The sequence below is a fragment of the Passer montanus genome, unplaced genomic scaffold (genome assembly GCF_014805655.1).
Source record: "Passer montanus isolate IOZ18808 unplaced genomic scaffold, ASM1480565v1 scaffold10, whole genome shotgun sequence".
NCBI classification, from domain to species: domain Eukaryota; kingdom Metazoa; phylum Chordata; class Aves; order Passeriformes; family Passeridae; genus Passer; species Passer montanus.
Window position 1 is genome coordinate 2,398,189 of NW_024356505.1, and position 19,038 is coordinate 2,417,226.

Consider the following 19,038-nt stretch of genomic DNA (forward strand, 5'->3'; position numbering starts at 1 on the left):
TCCTACAGACATTAAACAGGTCAAGTCCCAGGATAGATTTCTACAGTACTTGACTTATTACTGGTTTCCAGAGAGAGTAGAGCCCTTTAACTGCTGGCCTCTGCGTCCTACCATCCAGTTTTTTACCCATGTGGTTGTCCATCTATCTAACCCACAATGTGTTAAAATTTGGGTACAAGACAGTAGACGGTGCTTACTGGTTTCCAGAGAGCATACAGCCCTTTAACTGCTGGCCTCTGTGTCCTACCATCCAGTTTTTTACCCATGTTGTTGTCCATCTATCTAGCCCACAATGTGTTAATTTGGGTACAAGACAGTAGACGGTGTCAAAAGCATTGCAAAAGTCAAGGTACATACCATCCTCTGCTCTTCCTCATCTACAAATCCAGTCATTTTGCTATAGAAGGCAATCGGGTTGGTGAGGCACACTGGCTGTTGATCACCTCCTCCTTCCTGTGTTCAGAAAAGTGTTCCAAGAGGACGTGGATTTCCACATGGACTGCAGTGAGGCTGATCAGCTAACAGTCTTCCTTTGGGCTTTTTTTCAAGAGTCATTGGAGAACACTCCAATGGTTGTGTTGTGTGACAGTCTCCACTATCTTTCAAAGAAAAGAGCGCAGTCTTGCAGTGAAACCAGACAGCTCCTTCAACAGCTTGGATACAGCTCTGTTGATCCCATGAATGTTTATGGGTCAAATTCTCCCATGCAATCCCTGCAATGATCCTCACCCATTGCTGGCAGTTCTCTTCCATGAATTCTAAGCACAGAGATCTTGGAGACTTTGACGACATGCCTGAGGCAACAGGGGCTCTGGGTGCTACAACCTCATCTGCTTCCACTGCCACATCATTTGCCCCATTCAGGAACAAAACCACATTTCCTGTTTTCAGTCTTTTACTCTTGGAGTTGTGGCAGGAGGTCTTCTTGTTGCCTTTGGGATCATTTGCAAATCTTAAATACAGCTTAATACCTTAAATACCTCAGAAAATATTTGATTTTTTGGATATTTCCAGCAGTTTCTGCATCAGCCAGAAACCTGAGTTACCTCTCCGATCATGGAAATGTACGGATCTGAATGTCCTCCATAAGCTGCAGTATAAATTGTACTCTTCTATATCTGTCCAAAGGCAGCTGCTTTGTTCTGCTTTGTCAGGGAAACTGTTAATAATTTAATAATGAAAGAGAACTAATGAGGCCTATGGATTGGAGCCTCATGCTCTGATTATCCAGTATCTAATGAAGTGTGAATTTTGACTGAAGCTTTTTCCACCCTGAGGGGAAAAAGCCACTCTCATCCATTCGGATTCTCCTGTGACTAATGAAGGGTGAGCTCACACTGCAGCTTTTGCTATACAGGGATTACAGGTAAGGCTACTGTTTGCTGCATAGGCCTAGTTTCATGACACTTATGAAAACATATAATTCTGGAAATATCTACCCCTTTAATTCAGATTTGACCGGTGGGTTTGGGAATTACTAGGGAGAATGGACATACTCACAAAGGCTGGTCCGAAGTCATTATTCAAGCCTCAAGCATTTTGAAACATCCCAATATTTTCTTGCACTACTTTGCATTTCAAACATATCTCATTGCAAAGGTGCAAAATAATTTACATTAAGTATTAGCCTAATTTTTGAAACAGATGAACCCTAATGATTCACCTTTTAAAGAACATATCCCTTCTCAAATCCTGTAGACTAGCAATTTCACAAGTGTTTATATACTCCAGACTTTTGACAGATGGCTTACACTTTTTGTATCTTATCTAAAACAAGGTTATTTCTAATGTCAGCCAGTAGGTATTCTGGAAAAACCAATATTACCTACCATTTTCTTCCTGTAGTAGATTATGCTTGGATTTAGCAAGGAGGAATGTCACCTGGTCTGATCTGGATGCGTGCATGCCATGAGCAATCCCTCAAACAGATGCAGGAGGCTGTTGCTGTCACCTTCCCTAGACAAATACATTCAGGCTAATGACTGGCAGGCGAGGTGTGTTTTGTGGCACAGCTATCGTGCATTAGCTGTCCTGTTCTGTAACTGACGTGGGGACACGACACTTTTATTGCAGGGTAAACCAGGCGAGGCCAGCCAAAAGCAGCAGCACAGGGCCAACCTCCCCCAGCAACCTCGCTGCAGCTTCAGTGATTTTGCAGCCATGTAGCTATCGCATTCATTACGTTTTCACTGTAAAAAACCCCTCACAAAATCCAAACAAGGCCCTGTGCCACTGAAGACACAGCCCAGCGTGACTGTATATGCGACAGGAGATTTACATTACCTTGTTGGGGGAATGGTATTCCTCTCAGCCCAGAAGTATGCGATGTGATCGAGTGTGAACAGTGATAAAGCTGCCTGAAAACAGGCAATTCCATCCCACTACAGGCTGGCAGACTCCTTCCAGTCCCTGCCGTCTCCACTTGAGTGCAGCATGAATTCTTGACCCTCTTCTTGCTCTCACACATACTCATCTACACAGACTCATCCCATTGAGTAAAAGAGCTGTTGTGTTGCACAAGTGACCCTAAGTATAGTATCTCAAAGTAGCTATGCTGCAGGTGAGAATTTTCTTTTTTCTTCCCTGTAAATGTATCCTTTTCCACCCACCTGCTCTCCCACATAAGCAAACATACAGAAAAGTTGAGTACACCTGAGTGCAATATCCTGTGCGGCAGTGCAATAGATGATAATGTGATTTGTAGCTGATATAAAAAAGTCCTTTATGCCACAATATTTTGCTAAGGAAGACTTAGTGGCACTGAACTGGATCGTCATTTGTTCTTTGTGAGATGTGCCTTCTTCAACATGCCAATGAAAAACAACTGGAAATAAGTAATTATTATTAACTAGAGACGGAATCTAGATTTAAGTTTTACAACACAATAAGCATGAGGCATCACCTGATCAGAAATCCAAGTGATGTGTATCACACACGTGTGCAAACTCACACTTGAGAAATCAGTGATAATCAGGCAGACATAGGTGACAGGCTGGCTATTGCAATCTCCTGCATCAAATCCATCTTGTAAATTCAGCAATCATTTTGTGCCTGAATGGTGCAAGAGTGGAGAATCAAGCCTGATTGGAGAGTAGAGAACTTAGACCATGGAGTGGTCTAAATTATGACCAAATAATGAAATTCTCATTCTTGTAGGAGGCAGTGCTCAGACTAAACAATCCTGAAACCTTCATGTATTTTTTACTTTATTTCCCTTCTGAATCCTTAAAAATACAGAATCATGATGTCCTTTTTACCACACATGATCACACTATTTCAGTTTAGTCATTCCCTGAACTGTATTTTCTGGCTTAGTGTATTCACAAAGATTGGCTTCATGCTAAGAAATATCAGGTTAATTAAATAGCCTCTGCTGAACATAAGCTATTAACAAAAGAATGATATCTAAATTTTGTAAAAGCATGGGAAAAAAATGAAAATAATTTCTCAAAGATTTTCTTAAAATTAGGCTTAGCTATATAATGAGGTTTTGTATTCCCTCTCCATATATCTTGGCTGGCCATTTCTATTTGAAAATAAAAACACCAGTGCACTTTTCAAAGTGACACTTTCAAGTCTTTTAATTCCCTGGCTATTCGAAGATTTTCCTTCCTTGATCTTCAGAGGAAACTCCTGCATTATTTCTGATGCTCCTTTGCTCATCCCTTCTTTGCACTACTTAACCCGAACTGGAACAGTGTGCAGAGAAACTCTGCTCTGCCAGGTCTGTGTGTACAGGGAAACTCTGAAGCCCTGCCAGGCTTGTTCCTCACTCTGTTTTCTCCTACTGCCTTCAGTGCCATCCCTTCCTGGCACTCTCCCTGCTTGCAGATGACCTCCACCATCCATCGCACTCCCACCCTTCCCACCACAGGGGAGGGAATCCAAGAGCAGCTGCCCTCACACCACCGCTGCCCAGGGCACACGGGGCACCAAGGCCTGCTCGGGGAGGTGCTGGAGTCACCCTTCCCGGAGGTGCTGGAGGAAAAACTGGACGTGGTCCGGTTAACACGGTGGTGCTCGGCCACGGGTCGGACTCGATGATCTCAGAAGTCTATCCCAATGTAATTCACTCTGTGATCGCTGTAGTCCCATTTATACTCTATTATTTCTACCCGGGAATCACAGGCGTGGCCCTTTCGAGACTTTAACAGCCTCCCACAGCCCAGCGTGCCCTCCAGAGGGACAGGGCGCCACGCAGGTGGCGGACGCGCCGGCTTCTTCACCCTCTCCTCAGACCTTCAGCACTTCGCCCTCCGCTCTTTTTCCCATGTCTAAGGGCAATTGCTCAGGACCTCCCTGAAACCCAGAGCGAACCGAAGCGGGCGGTCCGGCTGCCCTCCGCTCCCCTCACACAGCCCATCCGCTGCCCTCCGCTCCCCTCACACACCCCATCCGCTGCCCGACCCCCGCCGCCGCCATTGGCCCCCGCCGCGACTGCGCTCGGCGCGCGGCCTCCCCTCCTCTCCCCTCCCGCCGTGCGGCGCAGGCGCGGCTGCGCGCGGGCGAGCGTTGGCCCAGCGGCCGCAGCGCCGGGTCCCGTCCGAGCGCAGCGCGGGCGAGGGGCGCGACCCGCCGCAGCCCCGCCGGCCCTCCCCGCTGGGCTCTTGGACCCTCTCCGTCTCCTCGCCTGTCCCTCCTTCCCTCCCCGCCGAGCTCCCCGTCCCCGCCGCCGCTCCCGAGGGCAGTCGCAGCGGGCGCTGCCCATGCAGGGGGCGGCGCGGGGCGCGGCGCCCCGAGGAGACGCCGCCGCCGCGGGCAGTAAGTTGCCGGCGGGGTTGGGCCGCGTTGGGCTCGGGCTGGGCCGGTGGGGTGTGGTGGGTTCCTTCCTCCCCCTCCCGGAGCCGGCCGAGCCCAATGGCGGCCTCGGCCCAGGGGGAGGAGGAGGCGGTGAGGGGACGTTTCGCGGCCGCCACCGAAGGTCGGTGTGTCGGTGCCGGCGGGGCTGGAGGGGAGGGTTGAAGCGGGGAGAAGCGCCTGTTCCTGCGGGCACGGCGGACTCCCGGGATGCGGGCGTACATGCGGGATCGGCGGCGTCCCGGAATGCGGGTGTTCCTGCGGGGACGATGGGCTCCCGGACGCGGGTGTTGCTGCGGGGACAGCGGGCTCCCGGGATGCAGGCGTTCCCGCAGGGACGGCGGGCTCCCGGGATGCAGGCGTGCCCGCGGGGACGGCGGGCTGCCGGGATGCAGGCGTTCCCGCAGGGACGGCGGGCTGCCGGGATGCAGGCGTGCCCACGGGGACGGCGGGCTGCCGGGAGCCTGCCGTGCCCGGCGCGGCGGAGTGTCCGTGCGGCACGGCCCCGTGTGACCGCGGTGTGACCGGAGTGACACCGGTGCCTCCGCCACTCCCCCGCTGCTGCTGCCCGCCCGGCTCCGCCGCCGATGTTCTCTTGCCGGGAAGGGGAAAAAAAATAAATAAACAAGCGAGGCGAGAGCCCCGCGGTCCGGCCGCGGGTGCCTTTTAGGGGAATGACGGTGCATCTCGCCCCTCGGAAGTGGTGCGTAGCCAACAGGTTTGCCTTGGTCTCCTTGTGCCCAGGGCTGGAGCGTGCCCCTCCTGACAGAGGCTGGAAGTGTCCCTCGTTCTTTGTCAGTACGTGCCGTGCCGCTGGCAGCACACTTACTACGTTGAATTCACTGCCTAGAGATTAGTATAGAAATTGGTAGAAATACTGGCAAGGTCCTGCATAGAGGGCTTTGTGCTTATTGTCAGGTGAGTTTTGGCACCCAGGTGCTTGCATTAGTGGAAGATGACTTTTAAAGATAGTTGATGTGCAGTCTTGGTAATAGTTGAAGGGCAGATATGTGTGGTTGGTTTTATTTGTTTTGTTTCAGTTTGTTTTGGTGGTTTTTTTTTCTTTTCTTTTTTTTTTAATAAGTAGACTGAGTAAAGTGTTGGAGAACACCCACTAGGGCAAACCCCCCTATATTGGCCAGAGGATGGTTGGTGACAAAAGTGACCTATTTTCAGATTGGATATTTTCATTGGTTTGGAGGTGGAGATGCTAGTATACCTGTGAAGGAGAAACCTTTATGTGGGATACATGCTTTAGGTTTTTGCTTATTCATAGATAGTTTTGTATTTCCAAGAGCTTGTTATGAGTAGATGAGGGCAAAGCAGTGGTTTCTTTGGTGGTACCATTGCAGTTACTGGAGCAGCTGAAGCGTATTGTATGATTTTCAGCCATCTAGCATGAATGAAGTGCATGCAAATATGCTTACGCCTGCCCTCTGTAGTGCAGTCGCTACTTAGTCATATCTGCTGCTTTTTTGGAGTTGTTTATTATGGATATATTTGGATCTTCAGGCTCTGGGGAAGGACCAGTTTAACGAATCTCTGCAAAGTGAAATCTGTATAGAAGTGTTTACTAGCAAATGTTTATTGTGTTACAGTTAAGTATTACTTTCAAGGCATGCACCATTAGGAACTGCGTTAAGGAATCCTGGGACTTTTTTGGCAGATACATAACAGAAAGTGGGAAATTGGCTCATGGTTATTTTTTGCTATTGCTGATCCTTCGAAGGAACCTGAAACAAATAAGAACTAACAATCATTGCCAAACAATGCAATAAAATTTTACCTTGTGAAACGTGTCAAAATGTTTACTTAGACTAATGTTTGCCCCTTTGACTTCTAGTGCATACAACATCCAGATGAGAGGACTTAGTAATAAAAACCGAGGAGGAGAACGTCTGGTCTTGTCTCTTAATTTTCCTGAATATCCTAAATGACCAGAAAAGTGGTAGAATGATGACATGGTTTTTTCATGTGATTGGAAAAAGAAGCTAACCTGACTGCTGGAGCTTTGCCTGGTAGGCAAGGTGGCATCTAAGGCAGCACATTCATCTGGCTCTTTTAAGAGGATCTTTATGATCCACACCTGAGGCTTTCATGAAAAACAGGGAAGAGGGAGAATTGCATCTTCAGTGTACTTACTGTGTTATGGTTTTTGTTTTCGTTTTATGCAATTGAGAAGCAAGAAAGTAGAGTTTGAGTGCTGGACACCCTACAGGTTACTGCTGTTCCTTGAATCGTTCTGCTGTGAGAACTGATACTGCCATGTAGTGTGGGTGGTTGCACTGTAATAAATTGTTTGCTTTCTGATTATTTTAAAGAAATAGCATGTTAAGGGTGTGCATGCTAATATGCTACTGCAGATACTCTTTTACTTGCAGTAGTAATCTTGTGCACCAGCCTGGTGTCTTTTAACTGCCTTTGAATCATGCTCAAATAATTCTTTTGCAGTCTACACCTTCAGTGTATCATTGTCCCTTTTATCCCACTGGCAACTGGTAATGCCAAAGTAGCACCTTTGTCTTGCTTGGCCTGCCTTGCTTTCAAGGGCACAGTATCCTGGTGCAGCCAGGCTTTTTCCTCACAATGTGTCTCTTGTGAAATAATGCACTTCCTTTTTTGGATTCTCAAAATTTCACTGAAATGCTGTAGCTGTAAAACTTGTTGGTGATCTTCTGTTCATTCCTACTTAATAGTGTTTATGATTGTGTCTTAAAATGAGAAACCAATGAAACGTGGTTCAGATCAGGGATACAGAGCTGAGCTACAGTTTATGATGAATATAGTAATATTAAATTGTATAAGCTCTTAACTTTAGTAGCCTCTGAGGTTCTGCCCATCTTCTGTGTCACATTATTTTCAAGCACTTAACTAAAATGCTACAGCTGCTCTAATAATGTAAAGTACCTGTTGTTTTAATACACATAACAGTATTATGTAAGAGCATAAGAGGATTTGAAAAAAAAAAGTATATTCCCTTACAATTCTAGGATAACTCACCCTGGCAGAGTTCTAGTACACATAAGTTGATTGAGTCACCAATGTTAAGAACTTAATGAGAAATAATTATACTTGGAAAGTGTAAAACAGAGCATGTTCACTTTCTGAAAAGCTGACTCCCTCTGTTACAGTGATCTTCTACAACAGTGCTGGGACACAAATGTTACACTGTATTTCACAGCCTGTTTTCTTTCTTTATATATCATTGTGGGTTTTTCTGCAGCAGAAAGTTGCAGAAGAACTAGTTACTGACTACTGTCTAGTTACTGACTGGACTTTACTTGAGAGATGATAGCCTAGGCTTTATTATAATCTTAGTTCTTGTTAAAGCGTGGCAAATTTCAGGTGTCTGGCTGTTCCTGTCTAATTTAGGATGCTACAAATGAGAATGAGGTATTGAAACTGAGTAACTGTTGGTTGGAGTTTCTATTTATTAAGATTTAAGCAGTTTGTATCCTAGATGGAAAACACCATCTCATAGTGGCAACTTAAGTAAATTCAGTACTTGAATTTTATGTTACCAGATTTATTTCCAAACAAATGAAACTATATGGTATTTGACCTTGAAGATATTAAGAAATTGAATAGCAATTATTATTGTTTTTAATAGGTACTAAGAGTATGCACACGTATTTGCATCTGAACACTTGTGTTTGAGATGGTGTGTGATGCTTTCTCTTCCCTTGATATGGGAAGAAAATCATGTTTGCGGTTCTGAATTTACACAACAAAGATGTAGGTGTTAAAACAGGGCTAACATTGGAGTGTTATACCACATTGAAGTGTTCATTGATAAATGGAAGAATGTTTAGAGCTCCTCTTAATGGTCTTAGCTGCACTGCCTGGCATGACAAAATTATGTGGTAATATTAATAAACAGACATTTGAAAAAGGTGAAAAACAATTCTGAAAGTTCATTAACATGGAATAGATGAAGCAGCTTCTCTAAAGGAGTGTACTTTGGTGGAGAAATCTGAGTTATCTGCTTTCTGCAAAGTTTCTACAGTAAGTTTCCTAGATAGAAAGATTTAACATGCTGTTTAAAAGATGGTGATACCATAGTGAATCACCTGATATGCAAAATATTTCTTCATCAGTTCATGTTCCTAGTTATTTTGGAGAAAGAAAAAAGAAGAAAAAGAAAATATGATGGAATTTAGAATATTAGAAATCTTCAAAAATCTGCTTGGGTACTGTTTGTCAAGCTTGAAAAAGAATAATTTTGGGCTAGGGAGTCCAACTACTATGAGTTATCTCTGTTGCTTATGCAGTTGTTGACTGAAGTACCAGATCTGGATTGGTTAAATGTACAAATGTCTGTAACTAAGATATCCATGCTAATTTTTTGTAGTTGAGGACAAATTTTTCTGTTAGTGGGAGCTGCAAACCATGAGATTATCAGCTGAAATTAATTTTTCTATATATTATGACATCACAGGGTCTAAACAACGTTTTATAACTGATTTACAGATACAGAAAGAAAGTACTAGCAGATATCACAAAACTTGGAGCACGTACTTTTAAAAGATGTTATCACATACTACTATGCAGAAGATAATTTATGAGATGTAGCTATTCAGGAATATCTGGTATTTTTCTATACAATAATACTTCAGGAGCAGCTTCAGACCTTAAGTGCTGTGTTGCTGAAGCCTCTGGTATGTAAACAGGGTAGTGTCTCTTTTTTTCTTTAAAAATGAAAGGCCACATGCTGGCCTTTGAGAGAAGGCATAAGAGGAAAACAGATACAACATGAGATTAATTGCATTTGGAGCTGTGGCTAGTGTGAGGACTTTCGGGTGAACAGCTATTGCTGAGTTCTTAAATCTAGAGGGCAACTTGTATTTGTCTTGTGTAATACCTCCTCTTAGAAATGGAAAGTACCTTGTGAACTGCAGTGAATTATCAGCAAGGTTGTGAAAGTGCTTTGGGCTTTTAACACATTTCACAACTGGAACCAGTGCCAGAAACTACCGGTGATGGGTTTGTCAGTGGCTCGTAGTTCCATCAGTCCTAGTGCATCTGTCCTCTTAATAGCTTTAGAGTCTATAATCATAACCTTGCTGTTACTGCTGCTGTCTTACTATTACCTTGGAGTCTGTACATCAGCATGGTCTCTATTTTTTCTGATTCACCTGCTTGGAAGGAAAAAGGAAATAGATATTCTTGTCGTTTAAAGGGGAGGCCTTGAAGGACCAATTCAGATCCAGTGGCTTTTTAAAGTTGTCTGTATGGAGGGTGATTCTCACACAGATACCAACTATCAGGTGGAGTTTCTACAACACAATTCTGAAATTTTAGTTTGCTTTTTGCTAATGTTCTGAAGACCACTTACCACAGCTTAAGTGTGTGAAAGAGGAAAGCTTAAATTGTCTGTGCTTGATGTTACTGCACTAGTCTTCAAGAAAATAGATGGTAGACAGCAATCTGTAGGTCTGAAAGTTTGGGAATTCCTTATCTAATAAAGAAATCTGTTCTTTAATTGATGATATCCAGAATCATGCATTGTATCTTTTATATTTTCTTTTTTCTCATGCGTTGGATCTACCTCATAGTGTTTTGCTCTTAGAAGTCAGGTCATGCAGGCTCTCATAATTTTCTGTTACAAAATGCTGTTAGTAACCTTTTCTTCTCAAATCTATAAAAGTGCTGCCCTTCCCATCCTCCAACAATTTGCTGGTCTAGGAGCAATGTTTTACCAAGTTTATTGACCTGCCAAATGTTTCTGCTGCTGCCTGTTCACTGAATAATGGACCTTAGAGTTGAAGAATTCTTGTTGGCATTTTGCTCTTACTTCAATACTAAGAAGAGTTAAGGCTAGACATCAGTAGCTCTAATGCCTGCAATGCATTTTAAAATGACAAAACACATTGAATTAGCGATTTCCCAAATGTTTAGAATGCCAAAATTTTATCAGTAATTGGCACCTCTCGTATCTTTTCAGAGTGAAATTCTACAGACTGTTTAAAACTAAGGAGTACAGTTAAGTTTTTTAGGTTAATTCTTCTTTTTATGTTTGTAACACAGCATTACTTGATAACTCTTCATTGTGATCTTCATCATTTTAGAGTCAGTCAGTGCTGGATAGCAGAGAGGTTTGCTGATATATCTTGACATTTCATTAACACAGTATGGGCTGGATATGGACACTGATGCCTAACAGGAAAATGAAAAGTGCATGTACATCTTGAAAAAAAATCTCCTGTAGTGTTTTATCGTGGAACTCACTGGGGACAGGAGAGTTTATAGGGTTTGTCATCAGTGAAAGGGAAGATATGTGTCTATGCTGTGGTGCAGTCATGTAAAGTGGAAAATAAAGCTTTAGAGGGCATTGCGTATATAAGGGGCTGAGTTGTAACACAGCTGTCTCTGGGAATTGTGTCTTCCTCTGCCCCCCAAAAGGCTGCATGTACAAATGTCTGGCTGTAGGGTGAGTGTAGATTCCCCTCATTCCTTTGAGTACCTTTGAACGGTAGTTGTGAAGGCCATAGGAAGGTGGAGGAGGAAGGGCTCTGCTGGATCATGACACCTGTATGCAAACAGAAGGAGAATGCACTTTCCTGGGATCCTGAATCCCATATTGAGTCTTGAATATTCAAGAAATACAATTTCAAACTTAAGAAGTTAGGAATATGCTGGAGGAGTTGCACAATGATAAGTTTTCAGGGTATGTGATGTGCATTGAGTGTATGTGTATTTCACATGCCACTCTTGCAATGCCTTTTACCTGCTTCTAGTGCATTGGTGCTCCCTTACACCAGAAGAAAGGTGATAAAAAGTCCTCTGGGGGAGAGCAGGTTGACACATAAGTGAAGATGTAACAGTGCAAGTAGTGGGTAATATAGTAAAAAGACAGGCTGTTTTTAAAGGTTCATAGATTACCCTGTAAAGATAGCTTACATTAGGAAAGCAGATAAAAATTGGGATGAAATATTGGAAAAAATATGAAAAATTATAATTGCAGTTTATTTATTGAGCTAATATGTTCTTCAGTTTGCTCTCAGATTCCAATGATTTGGACAAATTCTTTTCAGAGTGAAAAAAAATTGCATCCAAATCTCCATATTCTGTGTATGTCAAATTTTGGGTTTTGTGTTTCTAGGAACAAAATCAGCATAAGTCTCATCAAGTCACAATCAACATACAACTATATAGTAAATAAATAATTGGTATAGATGCTGTTGGTTAAGAGACAAAAGAGAGCAAAAGGAGAAGCAGGGTAAAACTTAAATCTGTCTGGTGGATGTGTGTAATGTGTGCATCCACTGAACTATTAATTCTAAACTCCTGTTACAGAAAATGAAAGCATGTGCTTTTACAAAATGATTCATCTGATCTCTTTGGCTATCTGCTTTAGGGCGCAATTTGTTTTATCACAGACTCTTATCTGTGTTGACTGAATCTCCATTTATCGTGAAGGGAGACAGGAATGGTTTGCTGTCTGTGGACAGACAAGTCCCAGTGAAGATTACTTCAGCTTTTATGTCTATTAGACTGATGGTGCAGGGAAGTCTTTGCATTGATAGTTTTTCCACATTTTCTTTAAATGGGACCATGAAGGTTCATTTTCTAAAGTAAGCTAATACACACATTAGGGTAAGATGAACTAGGCTGGTTTTACATGAAGTGTGTAATCTAATGACACTTCTTGAATAGGGTAAATTGTTTAAAGAAAAACTAGTGTCTCTGAAACATGCTTCTTTTTCTAAACAGGTCTATTCATCCCTCTTTTAAAGATGGTTGAATCACAACACTGTTGCTAAGCTTCTTAATAGGATGCATGTGATATTACAAAACAGCTCCTGCAGATCTCCATTAGGGGCCCTTTACAGTGTTTTGTGGGATAGGTATATGAGCTTCTGGGGAAAGAAGGATCTGTTCTGAATTTATTTACTGGTAAATGTCTACATTGCATAAAATGAGTATTGGGGGCGTAGCTGAGTTCTGGTATAATTAGGGAAAAATGCATTTTTAGAACCATAATTAGGTGCATGGATTAAGCGCTGCTAATGGTTAGTTAACTCACCAGCTAGAAAAACCAAACTTTAATGCTGAAAAGTAATGCTGAAAAAATGAACTTATCGGAGGTTTAACATACTGTGAATGAAAAGGCAGGTAAATATTTTCTGTGATGTAACTGTCTCTTAAATGCTTTTTTGCAGGCTGTCATTTGGCTTGCTGCTAACATGTGGCTGGTAGAAATTTTGTTTGTTGTCTGCTTTAGTCTGTAGTTCCTTCACTTGGGAAAATGTTCAAGAGATCACATTGTGAACTGGATCACCAAAATGATCCATCGTTAAAAGTAATCCTGTTTTGGAGGGTCATGGCAAAACTAGAGGCTTGTGTGGTTTCATGTATAGTGAGCCCCAGAAGTTTTACTGTGGTAACTAAGGAGACAACAGCAAAGGTCTCAAAGAGGCTCCAGCTTGAAATAGTGGATTTTTAAGTACTGTCAAAATTCTACTTCTTTGCTCTTAAGAGAAGCTGAGAAAAAGAAATTGCTCTGAAATATATTGGTATGGCAACTGCACTCCTTTAGATAGCATATTTAAATTGTAACCAAGGCTTGTATCTATATACACTATGAAATTTTTTGCATCCACATCCTACTACTGAACTACTAAACTTTTGTATTTTCGTGCCATGTGTTCCATCTGAGATCCCTGTATTTAGTGGTGGGAGCTTCATCTTTGCAGATTTATTTTAAAACCACAGAGTTAAGGGTTAGTTGGTCTGTTATTGTGGAGACTTTTAAGTTAAACTGTTAATGAATTTGCATTAATTTTGTTACAGCTAAGAGGGCAGCAACATTAGTAAGCATAGTTTATCTTCCATTTCTGTAAACTCTTATCCTATTGATTACTCTCTGATATATTTCTCCATTGCTTAAACATAACTGGTGTTTGCTGGAATTCTGTTGACAGGTTGATTTTTATGTGTATTTTGTGATTTAAAGTTAAATCACTTGTTGAACTTGTACACGCTCATGATGGTTGAGAATGTGCCAAGTGAACAAAGTAATGAACATAAATCTTTCCTTACTGCTGAGTGTTGCAGTTAAATTCAGACAAGCTGTCTTTGTGTGCTCCAGTTTTCCTTTAATTTCTTTAATCTAGAAGCAGTTAGGAGTCAGATTAGGATGCTGTGGAGATAGCAGTACTATAAAGCATGTTTGAGTGGGGGGTTTTGTTATTGTTGTTGGGTTTTTTTAAATGCTGGCAATCCCTTTAGGAGTGAGACTCTGGAGCTGCACAACCATATGGGGCACAGCTGATTAATAGATCCCCTCCTGCTTCATACAAGCTAAGATTAGGTGGTTTATGTGTGTACATGGACTATTTTTCATTAGTCTTCATTTTGGGGTTAGGTCAGTATGATGGAACATTATACAACTCTAAAGTAAAGTATTGCTTGAAAACATTGTTAGTGTGTAGTAGTAGTGAAAGGACCCTCAAACTGGCCTAAGAAAGTAGAATAGAACAAACCAGAAAATGAGTAGAGAAGGGTGAGAGGAATGCTAAAGCCAGTGGAATAACCTCTGCAAAAGGATTTATAGACTAGGATTAGAACAAAATTGAGCTGAAGCTAGGAAGGGAGGAAACTAATTCTGTGAGTTGCTTGAGGCAAGGTAAATGGAGTATGATAGTTCTTGTTTTGGAACAGACGGTGAATGAGAAGATGCACAAATTATCAAGAGATTAAAAACAAACAAGAGGAAGTGGTTCTTCTCACAGCACATAGTTAAGTTATTCAGCTCTGCTGCAGTATGTTCTTGATGCTAAAAATTCACTTGCTTTAGTAAAGCACTTGCCCAGTTTCACAGGGAGGGGTGGGGTAGAATCCATCAAGTGCTATTAAACACAAACCCATTGCTCTCAGATGTAAAGAAGTTTTTGAATCTCTGAAAGATAAGGAGAGTTTTATTGTTTATTGTGTATTTGCTGTTGTATTATGTTGTTCCTTATGCATTCTGTAATAGTTTCTACCAGGTAGGAGAGTCGGCATTTAGTTTAATGTAGCATGCTTTAATTCAGTTTTTGAATAAGGACGGGATGGTGTTACATGGGAATGGTGGGGAAGCTCTGTAAGATGAGCAGTCTGTGAAGTGTTGGGAGGCAGATATGCCAACCATCTTCTAGTGGAGTGGTTTTTGAAAGAGCATGTGAAGCATAGGTCTTAGTAGCAGAATAAAAGGGTGCACACAGCAACATAAAACCCAGTGAAGTTTGTTAAAGCTTGATGACTCTATAAAGAAACACAAAACCCCAAACCTCAATGTTTATATTGTTTGTTATTGTATTAATGCTTGTTGTACTTAACCCTGTTCCTTGTCTAGGTTATGAAGTTTTGGAAGTTAATTGATTTCATTCCAATTTTACAGGCGTGGAGGTCTCAAACTGAATTCTATGGGTTTTTTGGAAGCAGACAGCTGGATAGTGAAGAGGTTGTACCATGGCTCCAGCTGAGAGAAGCAGTAAGGTGAGCTTGTTAAACATCACAGAATCCTCATAGGACCCCCAGCCTTGTAATTGAATTCATATGAAACCAGGTTCATTAGTTTCACTGTCTGTGAAACAACTTGTTTAGCAGGGAGTGTTTTTAATATAATGCTTACATTTCAACTTGAGAATAACTAATGTAAGGGGCTGTTTGGTTGCCAGCTTCCTTTTTAAAGTTTTTCTTTTTGAAGTTCAGTTTTGAAACTGAAAATATATTCTAAAGAGCTGTTTTTTCTCTATTTTAGAGCTGGCAATGAGCCATCTAATTTTCATATTTCTAACTACTTTGTACTCAAAATTGGATAAATGGTTAGCTTTTTGATAGCTACAGTTTTTTATTTAAACTTCAATCTAAGTTAACAATGTAGGAAAAAGTTCTGGGAGGTTTTGTATGTGGAAAAAAAAAGAAAACAATGGGACATAAGACCTTCAAAACCAGTTTTGAATATGAATATTTTATAAGTTACATCTTGTTTGTTTAAATGCCAAATACCTGGGAAGCAGGAATTCACTACACAAGAGCTGAACTCTTGAGTCTTCTCTGCTTCTTTCCCACTCTTCTTCCCCTTCTCCTCGCTCATTCGCAGGCCTGATGAACATATGCAACCTACCTCCAAACTTTTTATCACCAGTTTGTATAACTTCAGTCAAAATATTTAACAAAAAATTTTATTTACCACTGAGTACATCCAACCCAAATGTTTCATTTCAGCCTTCAAAGCTTTGTTCACTTGCTGTAATTACAGTATTGATTGATACTGCTCAGCCTAATTAGAGTAACAAAATTAAGTATGGTATGTCACTCTGAGCTTTACTAAACAGAAAGCTGTTAAAAAGGAGGAGGTAAAAGTCCCAAGTCATGCCATCAGAACTTTGTATTAGAGCTATTTCATGCACAATACAAAGTGATGTGCCAAAAAAAGATGTATTAAGTATGTTCCTCTTGATGATATTCTGTGCTGCCCAGCTGTTTTATAGTGTATCTGGAAAAGTTACAGATTTCAGTTTTACCAATTTTAACAGTCTTTATAACACCAATTTCTTCAAGTTATGCTTGAAAGGTTTCTGACTCAAGGCAATGAAGGCCACTGAATTTGTGACAAATTTTCATTATTGCAGAGCTGAAACTCACTTTCTTGAAGCATACTGATAATGTGATGTCAGAAATCTGCAAGTTAGCACAGCCTGCCTTATTAAATCCTTTGGAAAAATTTCTGAAGATTATTTCATAAATAATCTGTAGTAATGTGCTAACATAACTTGGGGTAATTATAGGATAATACATTTTACTTTTATACAAGTATATAATCTTGTCTCTTTGTTTTTAGGTATGCTTGGCAGTGATTATGGACTATTTATTTGCTTCAGATACTCTTATATGAAAATACCACGTTTCCAAAGAGCTTAAATATTATTTCATCTTCTGAAACAGAATGGCAGGCTTCAAACGAGGATATGATGGAAAAATTGCAGGATTGTATGACTTGGATAAAACTCTGGGCAGAGGCCATTTTGCTGTGGTCAAACTTGCTCGGCATGTCTTTACAGGTGAAAAAGTAGCAGTAAAAGTCATTGACAAGACCAAACTGGACACTCTTGCCACTGGACATCTCTTTCAAGAAGTCAGGTGCATGAAATTAGTGCAGCATCCCAACATTGTGCGGCTGTACGAAGTGATTGACACCCAGACAAAGCTTTATCTCATCCTAGAGCTAGGGGATGGCGGAGATATGTTTGATTACATCATGAAACATGAGGAAGGGCTCAATGAGGATCTGGCAAAAAAATACTTTGCTCAAATAGTTCATGCTATATCCTACTGCCATAAACTGCATGTAGTTCATAGAGACTTAAAACCAGAGAATGTGGTTTTCTTTGAAAAGCAAGGACTTGTGAAATTGACTGATTTTGGCTTCAGCAACAAATTTCAGCCTGGAAAGAAGCTCACTACAAGCTGTGGATCTCTTGCCTATTCTGCTCCTGAAATTTTACTTGGGGATGAATATGATGCACCAGCAGTGGGTATGTATGTCTTCTTTGAATTCAACCAGTAATCTGTAAACATAGATACCATGGTCTCGTCCCTCTGTGTTCTGTTTCAAGATAATGCCAAATATGGAAGGTAGCTAATTGGCAAGAAGTAATATAATCTAGATGAGCTGTGGATGAGGTCATGCTGGGGCAGCTCTGTTTGACTGAGATACTCAAACAGTCTCAAAAATGCTTAAAAAGTCTTTTTGTATGAAATGATGCAATTGTATACATTGTAATTGTTTTTAAAAATTAGTAATAATGTGGATGCAATGGGTGTATTTGTAAATACTCAGAGAGAACCCATCTTCTTTTCTGAAAAGTTGCCTGTTTCAAATTTACTTTTAACAAGACCCTACGTTCCCTTACATCCAACCACAAGTGACTTTCTTGGCTCGATTTAGCCATGTAAGAGTAGCCTTGTGAGCCCAGGCTGCTTACATGTTCTGCTGCAAGGTGGTGGGAAGCCATGTGTACCAAGTACTAACTCAGCTACCAAAGGAGGAGACAGGGGGTTAAGTTAGATGAAGCTTCAACTCCCTCTATCCCACCTCTGCCCTTTCATTGTCTGAGAACCAAGAGTAGTGGATGAGTTTCCAGTTGCTCCTGATTGTATAAAAGGTAAAAGAAATAGTAATATGTAAATGAGTCTTCATCTTTCTAGCTGCAGAGTGGAGTGTGCATAGTGGACTGCTACATGTAATTCTCTTACTGTCTCTCTTAGGTCTACTGCTTATTGTAGTAGAAGTAATTTAGAGTCTTTTTAGAATAGCTGTAAACATTGATGGGGCCACTGAATATTGCCCTGTAGTCATACAGATTGCTTAAATCTGTTAGTTGAGGTACAGCTCACTTCCCCAATAGGTGTAGGCACATATAATTGCAAATGGTGCTTCAAGAATAGCTTTTGGTAGTCAACATTTTTTTATCAGTATCTGATAATTTCATGGGTGGACTCTGTACATGGCTGTGTGTGTTTTGCTGTGTTTTATAGTAGTGACTGTAGTGATGGTTTAAATTAAAGCAGAGTTGTCCAGGTTTTTGCTAATTTACCTGAGGTGAACAATCAGCTAATTTTGTGTGTTAACAGGCACACTGTTAAACTACAATTCTTGCATTATTTTTTAGCTATTAGGTAAAATATTTAGGTTCTTTGCCTAAACATTTGAACAACAATTTGTGGTTTCTGTCTTTGAATAGGTATTGTACTCTGGGTTTTCTGAACTTGAAAGTACTTTCCCAAGTGTGCTGTAATTAGGAATTTTGGATCTTTGTTACTTCTGGGTTTGCAAATCGGTGTTGATGCTACAGTGCTACTTTACAAAATGATTTCTGTTTGGAGTCAGATGATTCAGATGAGTTGGTTCTGGTTTTATTGGTGGCAAACTAGAGCTCCTAACACCCAAGTTTTCTGTGTTCTCTTATCTACTTTTGAGAATTTCCTGACATGAGTGTAACTGACAGCAGTGGCCTTCAAAACTAGATAGACAAATACATTTGTTAATTATGCACTGTACAATGCCTTGTGTGAATTATTTATTGAAAAATGGAATAGCAGTCAAATTTTGGAGGATGAGCAAAAAATTAGGTTTTGATATTGATGCCCAGTTGAAGATGCTTGGGAAAAAAGGGATGTATGGTGATTAATGGGGGAAGGGGAATTAGGAGCATTATGACCAGGTGGTCCAAATTGAATTATAAAGTTAACAAA

The 19,038-nt window shown here is 41.2% G+C and overlaps 1 protein-coding gene across 1 annotated transcript in view; it reads left to right on the forward strand.

The window, feature by feature from the left end:
• Positions 1–4,525: 4,525 nt before the first annotated feature.
• Positions 4,526–19,038, forward strand: part of SNRK (SNF related kinase) — a 39,968-nt gene continuing 25,455 nt past the window's right edge. Inside the window, exons 1-3 of the mRNA XM_039704916.1 lie at positions 4,526–4,761; positions 15,179–15,276; positions 16,625–17,318. Of these exons, the coding sequence (XP_039560850.1) occupies positions 16,730–17,318 (589 nt within the window). The 5' untranslated portion in view covers positions 4,526–4,761; positions 15,179–15,276; positions 16,625–16,729. The remainder of the gene's footprint in view (positions 4,762–15,178; positions 15,277–16,624; positions 17,319–19,038) is intronic.